General features: G+C 46.7%; 1 protein-coding gene and 1 pseudogene across 2 annotated transcripts; one reads left to right on the top strand and one right to left on the bottom strand.

The window, feature by feature from the left end:
* Positions 1 to 539: 539 nt before the first annotated feature.
* LOC136526987 (glutamate receptor 3.5-like) lies at positions 540 to 6719 on the bottom strand (annotated as a pseudogene).
* Positions 6720 to 7276: 557 nt separating this feature from the next.
* Positions 7277 to 9610, top strand: LOC136526989 (uncharacterized). Of its 2 annotated transcripts, none has more exons than XM_066519577.1 (6): positions 7277 to 7656; positions 7790 to 7881; positions 8032 to 8385; positions 8489 to 8855; positions 8946 to 9030; positions 9130 to 9610. In XM_066519577.1, exons 1-6 carry the CDS (start codon positions 7385 to 7387, stop codon positions 9319 to 9321), a joined length of 1362 nt encoding a protein of 453 aa, XP_066375674.1. In that variant the 5' UTR covers positions 7277 to 7384; the 3' UTR covers positions 9322 to 9610. The 2 variants fall into 2 exon arrangements, with proteins under 2 accessions (XP_066375674.1, XP_066375675.1); XM_066519578.1 differs by having other exon boundaries at positions 7282 to 7656; positions 8032 to 8382.
* Positions 9611 to 12508: the final 2898 nt, after the last annotated feature.

The following is a 12508-nucleotide window of genomic DNA, read 5'->3' as shown; positions in this document are numbered from 1 at the left end:
AGAGCTTTGAGTAATTAGAGCGTGTTACCATATCTTGGCGATTCAGAGTGCTCGAGATTTTTGTGACCTTCTGGTGAAGGCACAGTGGCTCAAGGCGGTGACCCCCATTTTTAATGTGGAGCGGCGTCGTATCTGTGTGGAGGAAATGAGGAGACATCCTCTTTCGTGTGGGTAAGCTCCATAGCGGACACAATATCAAGGTGTCTGAAAGAGCAAGGTGGATAAGTCATGTTGTCTTTTCTAGGTATGTTACAACTTTTGCTACGTACTATGGCTTATAATTTAGAACAGAAAGGTAATAAATATAAGCTAAAGGTGTGTTTGGTTCACCGCCTAGCTTTGCCACACTATGCTTATGGCTCACCACAAAAACTTGGTTGTTGGTTGGTTGTTCCATAAGCTGTGGGCTGCAACATGGCACAAGATTCATATTTGATTCACGTATAAACTTCCACAGGTGTGGAGCCCACTGTGCCACGGTGACGCCACAAAATAGGACGTGGCGTGTAACGGCTATGAACCAAGTAGACACATATATATGATGAAATTTACTATATTACGATAATAAATTATTTGAGAAACTATAATAAATATCGTAAATTAGTACAATCGATATAGCAGGTAAACATAAAAAAGTTACCGGAGACAAAATTCTAATAACCGTGATAAAAGATGGATTCTCAGATCCTCCTACAACAAAAAACCAAAGCCTTTTGTCCTGGAAAAAAAGTTAGATCATCGTACTACTTTTCTTTTGGGCGGAGAACCCAATTCAATATACATATGTCATCGGTCTTGTGCTTCCTTGCTTTGCCTTCTGAAGCATTGAAGTCGATCAGCAAGAATGCATGTTCTATGCTGAAGCCACCGATTGAGCATCTGACAATCCTGCAGCATGGTTATCTTTCTCGCCTGACCGTCGTTTCATCAACTTCTTCATGATTTCCTCCTCCTTCATGTCGACAAACTTTACGATCTCTTTGCAGCTGCCAAGGCCTGACAGCCTCCGCTGTCTTTTGCCAGCACCATCAGCGCCAGCTGCATTGGGCTCGTCAGCATCTTCAGAATTGGAGTACTGCTTGTACTGCCAGCAGACTTGAATGAAGAACATCACCAGAGCTAAGAGACAGATCAGGGCACAGATGAGGAAAAGGCCCCAGAAGCTTCCGAGGCCAAGCCTGGTTGCTCCCAGATTGCTCTCATCATCGGTGGCGCAGCTCGGCTTTGTGAACCACTCATCATGGATGCTCTGAAGCTTGCCACTCTCTGAAAGCTGAAGGATGGCGGTTGACATATCTGCAGCAAGGGGGGAGTCTTTCTGGAATGCCTGCAAAGAAAAAACAATGGACACATGCTTCCTTGAGATGCAATGTAACAGGACAAATGCCCAAATGAAAGCGAATGAAAGGCATATATAACAAATTACTAAAAAAAGAAGGCACAGAACAAGATAAAGGGCGATGAACATACAAATCCCCATCCTTCCCTTGTGAACTGCTGTCCCACAATCTTGAAGTTGCAGTAGTGTGACAGGAAAATATCGATATACGGCTTCTCATCGATAATCGCAGCAACACCGCCATTTTTTGGTCCACGGGTAAGGGCATCAGCGTATTCCTGGATCGTGTTCAGTTGCACCAATCGAGACTCAGGAACGTTGAGGTTTATCATCAGGTATTTCTTGGTGAATTTTCCGGTCTGGTATCCAATAGGTAAAGAGCTTGATATGAGACTGTCAAGTCCTGTAATTCCTGTCGCGAGCTGTTGGACCGTCAGGATTGACGTCAAGCTGGCAGTGTAACTTGAAGTGATGATCAACACGACGAACATCCATATGATCAGCACGAAACGCCCAAGCGCGGTTCCAGTGTTCTGCCCTGAAGGTGAGAGTTTTTTAGTCAAGAAATTTCTCCCCATGCAGTGAAAAAAAAAATCATGGGGAAGTTGATGTCATTGAGGCATCTAGTAGTGGTCTTACTGTGTGAGAAGAACATTGTTGAGAAGCTGAACCTGAAAGAGAAGCACACAATGTATATATGGTTAACTCCTAAGTTAGCAACTAAGCATTCAGAAAAGAACACAAATAGAAAAGGAGAAAATTGAATAAAGCTACAACCATTTTGACCCATATAATGGTACTGCCAGTATGAATTTTGACTAAAGCCAGGTATGGTAATAAACTAGGATAAAACACATCCTTAGATAGAGGCTCAGAAGCAACAGAGACGACGTACCAGAATATTGTTATGATTTGATTACGTGGAGGCCCTCGAAATTCCTCATTAGTCCGATGTTCGAGTAGCCACACCACAATTCCCACCAAAATGAAAAGAGCGCCTGTGACAAACCACATCTCCCATGTGAAAGGTTTAAGGAAAGCCCAGGCACTTGAGCTTACATGTTTCACCGGCGCCACTATCACAAGCCCTGAATCAATGTAAGGCTGTGTGTACTCTGCAAGCCGTGTTCCATTTCTCACTATCGCAAAGTCGCCTACAGCTGCATCAAGTGTCTGAATGAAAATGAAACAAACAAATCAGACGATTTTCAACAAATTAAAGCTAATGGTGAAACAAACTGGGATGACAAAGAATGAGGACATACATTGGAAGCAACCATCCCAACAATGCCGACGTAACTAGGGTTATTTGTGCCATCCCCAATAGGTACAAACCGGTAAGGAACTGGGTAAGGGAGCAGTTTAATTGCTGACTTGAAAACATCAATGCAGTAACCCCTCACAGTATCAGGGCTACTGCCTGACACCAATGTCTTGAAGCTTGGTTTAACTGGGACCCCAACTCTGAGAGGCTGGCCATTGTTTGGAAACACCCAGCCCCTAGGTATATCAGTTGAATCACCAGGCCATACCACAGTCTTCAGCTGATAGGCACTGGATGCATTTGATGGCATCTGATACAAAATTTCAGGAGCAGCCACAGAAAGGCCTGAATAGTTGGACCAATAGCCGACTAAGCTGGCGCCGGAACGGCCAACATTGAGGATATCATAAGCTGGGCGTACCAAATTGCCGCCTGAATCAAATCGGACTGGACCTGTTAGACCTGTGAAGTTTGTGAGGAGAAGTTGCTGCAGCATCTGGTCACCACCATCGAATATCTTGAGAGTTGACAGACGCAAAGTGGTGCCGTTTGCATCATGCAGCCTTGGATCTGTAGAGAAGTTGATCTGTTGCCCAGCATTGAGAAATTGGTCGACAGAGCGAGCAATGGCCCAAACTGAGTCATAAGCATAGAAAGCATATGAGTTCAGTCCAGAAGTCATACTTCTGTTACGAGCCACAGTGTTCCATCTAGATATGAACTTTTTCTTGGCATCAGAATCAGGAGTGTGCTGACGAAGAACAATTACTCCCTGAATATTACTTATGTATTTAGGATCTCTAGATGCGGGGGAGGAATCGAGGACAGCAGCTAGCCAATCAGTTACTATCCAGACATAGCCACTGGCCATCATCTGGAGCTTCTTAGCTGCAGAAAATACCCTCAAACCTGTGTCAGGATTGACATGCACAACCATGACCCTTGATTCCATCATGTTTGCTCTAAACAGTACATCACGGATCACATCTGTGTTTGAATTTGGAGGAATAGCTGCTTTATATGAAACCTGTGCCCTCTTCAATGCAAGGGCATCACCGAGAGCCGAGACGCCACCTCGCCCATAATCGTCGTCGACATATATAGCAGTCACCCTTTTCCACTGATAGTAATCAACAATGCTAGCAACGGCATTCATTTGGAAGTAGTCACTTGTGGTTGTCCTTAAGAAGTAAGGATACTCTGATGCAGAAAGAGTTGGATCCGTTGCCGCAAATGATAGAAGAGGAACATGTAACTCATTGACAACTTGAGAGATGACATGGCCTATCCCAGAGGACTGTGGGCCAATCACAGCAACTACATTTTTCTCCATTAGCTCCAAAGCTGCAACCAAGTAAGGTTTCTATGAATCAGTTCATGCATGCACCATCAAAGTGAGTAGCAGTGAAAGTTGATGAACTGAAGTTAAATTCGGATGTCTTGCAATTGGATCCCAAGAAAAGATAACTTATTCTACTCGTAGCCAAGGTTCTCGGATTCTCTGAAAAAATCGGAGCACACCGAATCGGACGAAATTCGGAAATTTCGGACCGGTGTCCACTACAGATTTGAATGAAATTTGAGCAAATCTGAACAAAATTTCCCCAACCGGTTAGACATGGCAGTGGGCCTGGAGAGGGTGCATGCGGCGCCGGTGTGGAACGCTCAGGCGGCGGGGAGGGCGGCGACGACGCGGTGGTGGCAGCAGGGGGTGCAGATGGCAGTGACGACGCGGCAGAGTTGGTGACGGCGCGGCGGCGGGCGTCGAGGAGCGGCCATGGCACGAGGGCGGCGTCGAGGAGCGTCCATGGCAGCGAGCTCGGACGTCGGGAAGCGATCACGGTCTCGCGGTGGCTGTGGGAGAGCTGGCGCCGGCGGCGGCGACCGGAGACGGCGCTGCGGAGGAATGTTTGTGGGCTCGAATGGGCTAAAAGTTTGAATCGGGCCTGAAATATTTTGACCGGTTTAGTTTTATCTCGGGCCGAATTGAAATAAACGAGCCGTAACTATAAGATTGAACCAATTATTTTGTCCTAAAACTTTATGCATGTCAAGCAAAACTTTATTTTCTGAAAGAAAATGGAAACTAGTTGTTGCATTGTGTTAAAACAAAGAAGTCTCATGAAACCTATTTGTTGTACTTTATTGTGGGGTTCAAACATGACGCAAAGGATAAGGAATCTTGCATTAGAATAAAGTAAAGAATTTGATGCTCCCCAACAGGCTAAAATATGTTTTGCACCTTACAAAATACCTTAACCAATGTCATAAGTTATGCCACTGCACCGGTATTTTTTTTTGTCTTTTTCTCTTCTATATATTGCCAGGAAATCAATTTAGCATAATATTCTTAGGTAATGTTGGCCGGATAGAATGATACGGATTCGAATATGCGAACACACATACGGATATTGCCAGGGAAATCAGGATAGCAGAATATTCTTATATTGAATATTTTGGCTTTAAAGCAATCTTAATAATAGAAAAATTTCCAACTAAATGTTTTCGATCTTGTCTATCACTATAACTTTTATAAAGTGTGTGTCTCCATTCGAGATTATTTGAAAAATTTCAACAAATTGAATTTTAAAAATTAAGAAATATGAGATCTTAAACAATCTTAAATGAAAAAGTCTTCAACCGCAAAGTTCTAAATCTCATTGTTGTCTATACTTGTTATATAAATTATGTCTTCATCTGACATCATTTAAAAAATTACGAATTCTATGGCTATTTTTAAAGACGATTGACTTAGTACCTGTCCATGAAAATCAATATTTAGATACCGTTGATTAAGTTAACTTCACCTAAAGATCACCCATTAAAATGGTAGTTGACATAAGCAACCGCCATTAGAAATCATATTTTTAGAGACAATTTTCTTAAGCTGACCGCCTCTGAAAATGTCTATATTTCCGGGGACAGTTTACTCAATAGAACCGTACCTAAAAATATATTTTCAGGGTGGTCTATAAGCTATAGTGCTCCTAAGACTAGTTAGAAATGCATTGCTCAGTGAACCCTCCCTGAAAAAATAGGAGGCACTTCATGTAGTAATGTGATATAGAAAGTGGGATTTTAGGAGTAGAACAAGGGATTAGGGTTCATATCATACGAAAGCGTCCATGATGTTCAAAAATGACAAAAATAATAGGTACCAACACATATTGGTGTCCAATGCGTATTGAAGGAATACCATTATCTGCTTTGCGAGATCTTATAAACATCCATGTAATTTTCAACTAAAATTTGAACCATGCTCGTGGGCATCTCACACGATGTGAACTGAGTGCTCCACTGCTGCACTCAGCAGTCATAAGGTCCCCTTCCTTCAGCCTCCTATGTGGTGAGAGGGTAGGGATAGAATGGCTCCATCCATTATGATTTGTACGCATTGTTTAGGACAGGATAAATCACAATTTTATTTGGGTTTTAGGTGGGGTGGGCAATTTTTTTTTTTGTGGGCGGATTACAATGTAGACTTTCATGCTCTTTTATGCTTTCTTTACTAAGTAAATTTAAAGTCATAAAAGGTTAACTGAGGAAAAAAACCCTATAGAGATTCTCCCATAGATATTAGGATTAGTGCTGACCATAATATATATTTCTATATACAGCTGTGAAAAAAAAACTTTTGCGAAAATCCAAATCCTTAGTTGACACATGCATGAACGAGCAAAAAAGAGATAGATGAAGCGAAAAGAGAAACTAACCTTTGATGGTCCCAAGGAAGCCACTGCAGTTGGTGTCCATGGGCATCAAGTTGAGCTTGGTCCCGGAGAGCACCTTGGCGTCCGCGTTGACGTCGTCCGACGGCGAGCTCGATGGCAAGCTGCGCGGCGCGGCCAATCGTGGAGTCGTACGTGAAGAGGGCGCCCACGGCCACCTCGCTCGGCCTTGCCCCCGCCGCCGACGCCGTCCGCGCAGCGGCGGCGGCAGTGGCCAAGAGCACAGTAACCACCACCAATTGAGCCACACCGCCCATCACCAGCCCCAACCCAAGCGCCGGCCACGCACTAGCTATCTAAAGCACGGTGGGCGCCGCCGCCGCCGGGAGCACCACTACCAGTCGCATCGGTGAGTGCGCTGCTTGGGAAGAAGAAGAAGAAGGCAGAGGAGGAAGTGAACGAGAGGCGCTGGTTTTGAGGTGCGCAAGGAAAGAGGAGGAGGAGGGAGGAGGTAGCTAGCACTAGCTAGAGTGAAGACGACGGCTCTGGCAAGCAAGTGCCAGCCAACCGGTGAGGTGACGCCGACGTGCTAGCCATGTCGTGACTGGTGTCAGGGGGCACGGGCCGTAGCCGTCGGCGCCCATCGGACGGGCCGAGGTGAGCTAGCCAGCGTGCGGTATGTGTGGCTCCAGTGATGAAGCTAGAAAAAATTTTGTTAGCCTTAGTCTCCTACCTAATATATATATGCATAAAATTTCAAGAGAAGACTTAGAGGAGCTCTACGTGCCCAGGATCGGTAGCCCCACCGTTGCCTCCGTCACTGTATGGCTCTGCTTCCTCCATTGTTCGATCAGGTCTGTTCGGTTTCGCTGAAATTTGACTTATGCGGATTGCTTACGCTGATTCTGTGCAGCAGGAACAGGACAGGACAGCTGGAGTGTCACTGTGTCAGTCAGTCACGCTCACGCTCACGCAAGATATGGCTCAGCAAGACAAGGAAAGAATTTCTCCTAATCGATCGGCAGGACAAGGCAGGCAAAGGGCTGCCCCCTGGATTGAAAGATTCTTTGAGATTTCAACTGGGCAAAGTGATTCCGCCCTGTCTCCTCTCCTATGCATTCCGTGCCTCCGAGACTAGCGCTTTCGTGTCGTGTATTGCAGCTCTTACTTACCCTGGTACCCTCTCTAACCTCCTCCTCTTCTTCTTCCTCGTCTCCTCTCTATATAGCGTTCAAGTGCATAGCTTACTACTTAAGCTTATTGGAAATTGGAGTTCGGTTCGGAGTAGCGCATTACACGAACGACGAAGATCGAGCTTTTAGTTTGATTTGTTCACAAACTGTTGTTGTTGCATGCACCATGGATGACGACCTGAAACATCTGAGGTAGTAAATTGCAAGAGGCTTTTGTCACTTTGTTCGTCTGTTGGTTTCTACTACCTCCATTCCTCCATCTTGGTGCTCAAATTCATAACCATAACCATATATGCGGTGTTTGCTTTGCTCTCCACATGCACAGGGTAAGCTTCTCTGGGGTGAGGCAGCAAGATCATGGCGCCGGCGGCGAGACGATACCAGTGCCATCTCAGCAAAGGACGAGTTCACGCAGAGGTGAAACTAAAATAGTTGAGACATGTGTTGCTTTCATCTGATCTACTATGTTTTCATTTTTCAACGGTTGAAAAACTGTTAAGGCACTTCATAAAAAAAACTGTTAAGGCAGTTGATTGATGGCTAATCCAAGCTCGCATTTTTGTTTAGGGCCAATGAGCAATGCAGAGGAGTACGACGCGGCGTATGCAGCCACGGTGGCAGCAGTCGCGTACGCCATCGCCGCGCGAGAGGAGGAGAGGCTGTTAGCGTCTCAAGAGAGGCCGCCGTATGCTGTCGCGGACAAGCTTGCGCGTGGAAATGGAAACAAGCAGCGTCCTGCTGCTTCTTCTTCCATGGATGATGGACCTGCTCGGACCACGCCGCAGTCCAGCAAGTCACCACGTACACCCAAGCGAGGCGAGAGCCTGAAGAAGCCAATTTTCGAAGGCAGCAGATCCTCTTCGTCGAGATGGTTCACTGGTAAAGAGCCCATAGACGACGATTACCAAGATGAACAAGGTGGTATATATACTATCTAACTGTAATTTTTTTGAAAGAATATCTAACTGTAATTTTGAGATTTTCTTTTTGCTAATGTGTCATATTCATTTGGGTAAATTTTCAGCTAATGTGTCAGTGAATCGGCCACTAAGACCGGCTCAGAAGAAGCCAGCAGAGGGTGCAGTTTCAGATGAAAGGCCCCCTGCTTTCACTGACCCTGCACCACGCGTAAGGAAGGACCCCAGTTTCAGCCGGAAACCTTCAGAAAAGAGAGGAAGCAGGAGATTCGAGCAAGATCAGGGGAACCAGACGGTGGCGGCGCAGCCAACGGCACGGCCAATGGACAGCAAGACGTCGAGCTCGTATTCGGCGGCCGGTAGAGAGAGTGGTGGAGCTGCTACCACGTCTGGTGGTGGAGTGGCGTTCTCCAGCGAAAACGAAGCCATGGCAGATGCCTGGGAGAAGGAGAAGCTGGCGAAGATCAAGAAGCAGTAAGCTAGCGGCTGGTGATCAGTTTGGTTTTGTTTGGAGGCAAAATCGACTGGTTTTGTTTGATTTGCCACCGATTTAATTTCTGGCAGGTACGACGAGACGATGCAGACGATTGCTGAATGGGAGTCCGAGAAGAAGGCCAAGGCCAGGCGCCAAAAGGAGCTGAAAGATGAGGTTCATTTCGTTCTGCTTTGTTCAGAAGATTTATCGGAACGTACGACCTTGTTTAGTTTTCATTAATCTTGCCGATCGATCCGATCTCTTGCATTGTAGAGTGAGTCAGATAGGAAGCGTGCGAAGGCGCTGGAGGAGTACAACGAGGAGATGTCGAGGATCAACAAGGTGGCCGCCGCGTCGAGGCTGACGGCGGAGGAGAAGAGGAGGAGCGCCGAGAGGAAGGCCAGGGACAAGGCGCACACCATACGGTCCACGGGGAAGCTTCCCGGGACATGTGGGTGTTTCTGAAGATGATGACACCGCGCACCAGTACGTCCATCATGAGTCGATGTGCATGTGCATGTGCATGTGTATATAAGCCTCGACATCGACCGGCGCAAGGATCCATTTGCTACTAGTAAATCGAAAGGGAACGACATGAATATCTGAGCATAGATGTGAGGCAAGCATCTTTGTTCAGAATTTCGGATGGCTCACATGCAGCTTCCCAACTTTGCCTATAACCTTTGCATGTGAATCGCTGCAAATGGAACCTCTTACCACTGCTCTCCGAAAATATCTAGCAAATTTTAGAGTCTCTCTGTTCCATTTACAGAGGTAGTGCAAAAATAACCATGTCTTACATAGACGAGCCTATCTAAAAATAGCTTATTTTTTTAGGGAAAAACTAAAAATAGCTGATTTTATAGACGAACCTCTTAAGAGGTCCATCTCAGAAAATAGACCAAAGCCCAATGTAGAGTTCTCAGCCGCGTCCTCCTCCTATCTCTTCTCTTGGCTCTCTCTCTCTCTCTCTCTCCCCCTCTCTCCCCGTAGCAGGGCTCCATAGTCCATACACTCCACTTTCCCACAGCCCGTCTCTCCACCTTCCCACTACCCGAAGGCATCCAGTCAGAGGTACGACAACGTGGTGGTTCTGGTCGAGAGCGTGGAGGATCGAGTGATAGCAAAGGCAAAACCCCTCCCAGGTGGCGGATGTGGCATGCATACCCTTGTTTTGCTCCTATCATTGGGTGAGACACCTTGCCCCTCCATGTGACCTCTGTGGGTGCGGCTTCCTTGGAGTTGGTTGTTGTCTTTGTGGTTGTGGATGTTACCGTCGTGCTCCTTTACTCCATGTATGCCCTTCTAAATGGAATCCTTGAGGACATCTCAATGCGATGCAACTACCACAGAAGCTATAGCAGCAAGGCTACAACAATGGATGCTGACAACCACGAGGAGGTATCAGGACACACTATAGGCTAGGAGGAGCGCCATCTGGGATGCACTATTGGCCCTCCTGACACGTTATCGAGAGGAGGAGAGGGGCGCAAGAGATGGTGGCGCATGCAAGTTGTGTGTCGCATGGCAGCACAATACCAGTGCCCAAAGACAAAGGTAGTAGCAGGAACAGTTGGAGATAGCGGTGAGTTCGCCTGGTGGGAGGTTGTTAGTGGGCTCAATAATGGGTTTAGTAGCAAACCCTAGTACGAGCGGCGAGCTGCTTTTTTCTAGGCACTCTAGCCTGCCTCAGCTATCACTAATTAAGCAAGACCATACCATAGAGCCATACACACCTACGACTTCGGAAGGATTGGTTTTGTAGCACTTTAACATTTGAACTTATTACATAGCTCTAAATCAGTTGTATCGTCTCATAAATCCTCTCGTGCATCATCGCCTTGCCACGCGAAAAAAACCACGCCATAAACTAACTAAAATTTGGCACTATGAGACAACGTACGTAGCGATGCACGTGATGTATGTCATCGCGAACTTATTGTATTCTTTTTGTTCTTTTTGTCCAACAAATTTTGGGATGTAGAGCCACGACGAAACCTTGAACATTTGAAAAATACAGATTTTAAATTGGTCTAAATAATCTTAGTGGAAGAAAATATCCAAATACAATCCCAGTAGCTAATAAAGCACACAACACACGCATGCTCAGATGTCAGATGGTTTGTTCCTTGCTCTTGGCACCAACCGCATCGGGCATTTAATTGGGAAGGGAGAGTAGAAACGAGAGGCACTGGTTGAGGAGAGGGAAAGCGAAGACGACGGCAGCCGGTGAGGCCGACCGCCGACGAGCTAAGTCAGAGGCCACAGGCCAGTAGTAGACATCGGAGGACTGGCCCAGGTGAGCCAGCCAGCCAGCGAGCAGCGTGTGGATCTACTAGCTCCGATCGTCCGATCCGTCGTTTGATCTGGTGGCTGCACGTACGTACGCAGACAGCCTGAATATCTGGCGGCGGCTGAATGTGACGGTGACACGCCATTGTACGTGCGATGGAGACGGTCACGGAAGCAAAGCAAAGAATCTTGTTGTCACGAGTCACGACGCAGATCTTTTTTGTGGCATGTCGCGGCCACCGGCATCCAGTGGCTGGCTCCCCCGGCCCACTTCCTAGCGGTTAGCGCTACTGGGCTGGCCGTCGGCCAATCATCCGCCGGGCAGGGCAGGTGACTTAGGCTGATGACCCTGCAATCCCTCCTCCGTGGCCTCCTCCATCGCCACCCATCTGCTGGCTCGTGGCTTCGGGGGCCAGCATGGTGCGTTGCTAGTTACGTTGCTACTGCCACAGAAAAACTAGATAGCAAGGCTGCACCACCAGTGGATGATCGATGGTGACCATTAGGTGCATGGTGCCCGATGACACGATGTGCACTCGGAGAGTCGGAGGAGAGGATACACTACTGGAAACAGAGACTTTACCGAGTACAAAATTCTTTGTCAAGTGTCAAAAATCGGACACTCAGCAAAGACCTTCTTTGCCGAGTGCTGCACTCGGCAAAGAGTTCTTTGCCGAAACATGGGCACTATAAGTGATGAGTTGAGACAGGTTGCAAACGGCTGTGCCGTTAGGGTCAAGTCATTTACCGGTTATGATGTGAATGGATATCGTTTTCACACAGCAAGCTACGAGCAGAGTCGGCCCAATCGACAAACCACAAACATCGGAGTTGTTACGCCCGGCACTGATGGACTCGACTATTATGGAAGAATTGAAGAAATCTACGAACTATCATTTTATGGTTCCAAACCTCTTACTCCTGTCATATTCAAATGCCACTGGTTTTATCCTGGTGTAACGAGACGGACCCCTAAGCTTGGGCTAGTCGAGATTCGACAGGATTCCGTCTATCCAGGAAAAGATGTCTACATTGTGGCTTAACAGGTCGTCCAGGTTTATTATACGTCATACGCGTGCAAAGACGCCGAGCATCTTAAGGGTTGGTCTATTGTGCACAAGGTATCGCCACACGGTAAACTACCGTGTCTCAAACGATGAAGATTACAACTTCAACCCAAACACATATGATGGAGAGTTCTATCAAGAAGAGGGGCTACAAGGGAGGTTTGACATAGACTTAACTGAAGAGATAGGAATGGAAGTAGACAATGAAAGGGATGATGACGAGGACGCTGGTGACGAGGTGCGAAATCTGAAGGACATACAACTGCTTGAGCGATTACATGTGGGCAATGACA

The sequence above is a fragment of the Miscanthus floridulus genome, chromosome 19 (assembly GCF_019320115.1).
Source record: "Miscanthus floridulus cultivar M001 chromosome 19, ASM1932011v1, whole genome shotgun sequence".
Classification (NCBI taxonomy): Eukaryota; Viridiplantae; Streptophyta; class Magnoliopsida; order Poales; family Poaceae; genus Miscanthus; species Miscanthus floridulus.
The sequence above is the reverse complement of the archived record's forward strand: the minus strand, read 5'-3'. Positions and strand labels throughout refer to the sequence as shown.

Coding starts and splice junctions, on each gene's coding strand:
- LOC136526989 (XM_066519577.1), top strand. CDS start 7,385: ATGCATTCCGTGCCTCCGAGACTAGCGCTTTCGTGTCGTGTATTGCAG. Junction 8,386..8,488: donor TTACCAAGATGAACAAGGTG/GTATATATACTA, acceptor GTAAATTTTCAG/CTAATGTGTCAGTGAATCGG. Junction 8,856..8,945: donor CTGGCGAAGATCAAGAAGCA/GTAAGCTAGCGG, acceptor AATTTCTGGCAG/GTACGACGAGACGATGCAGA.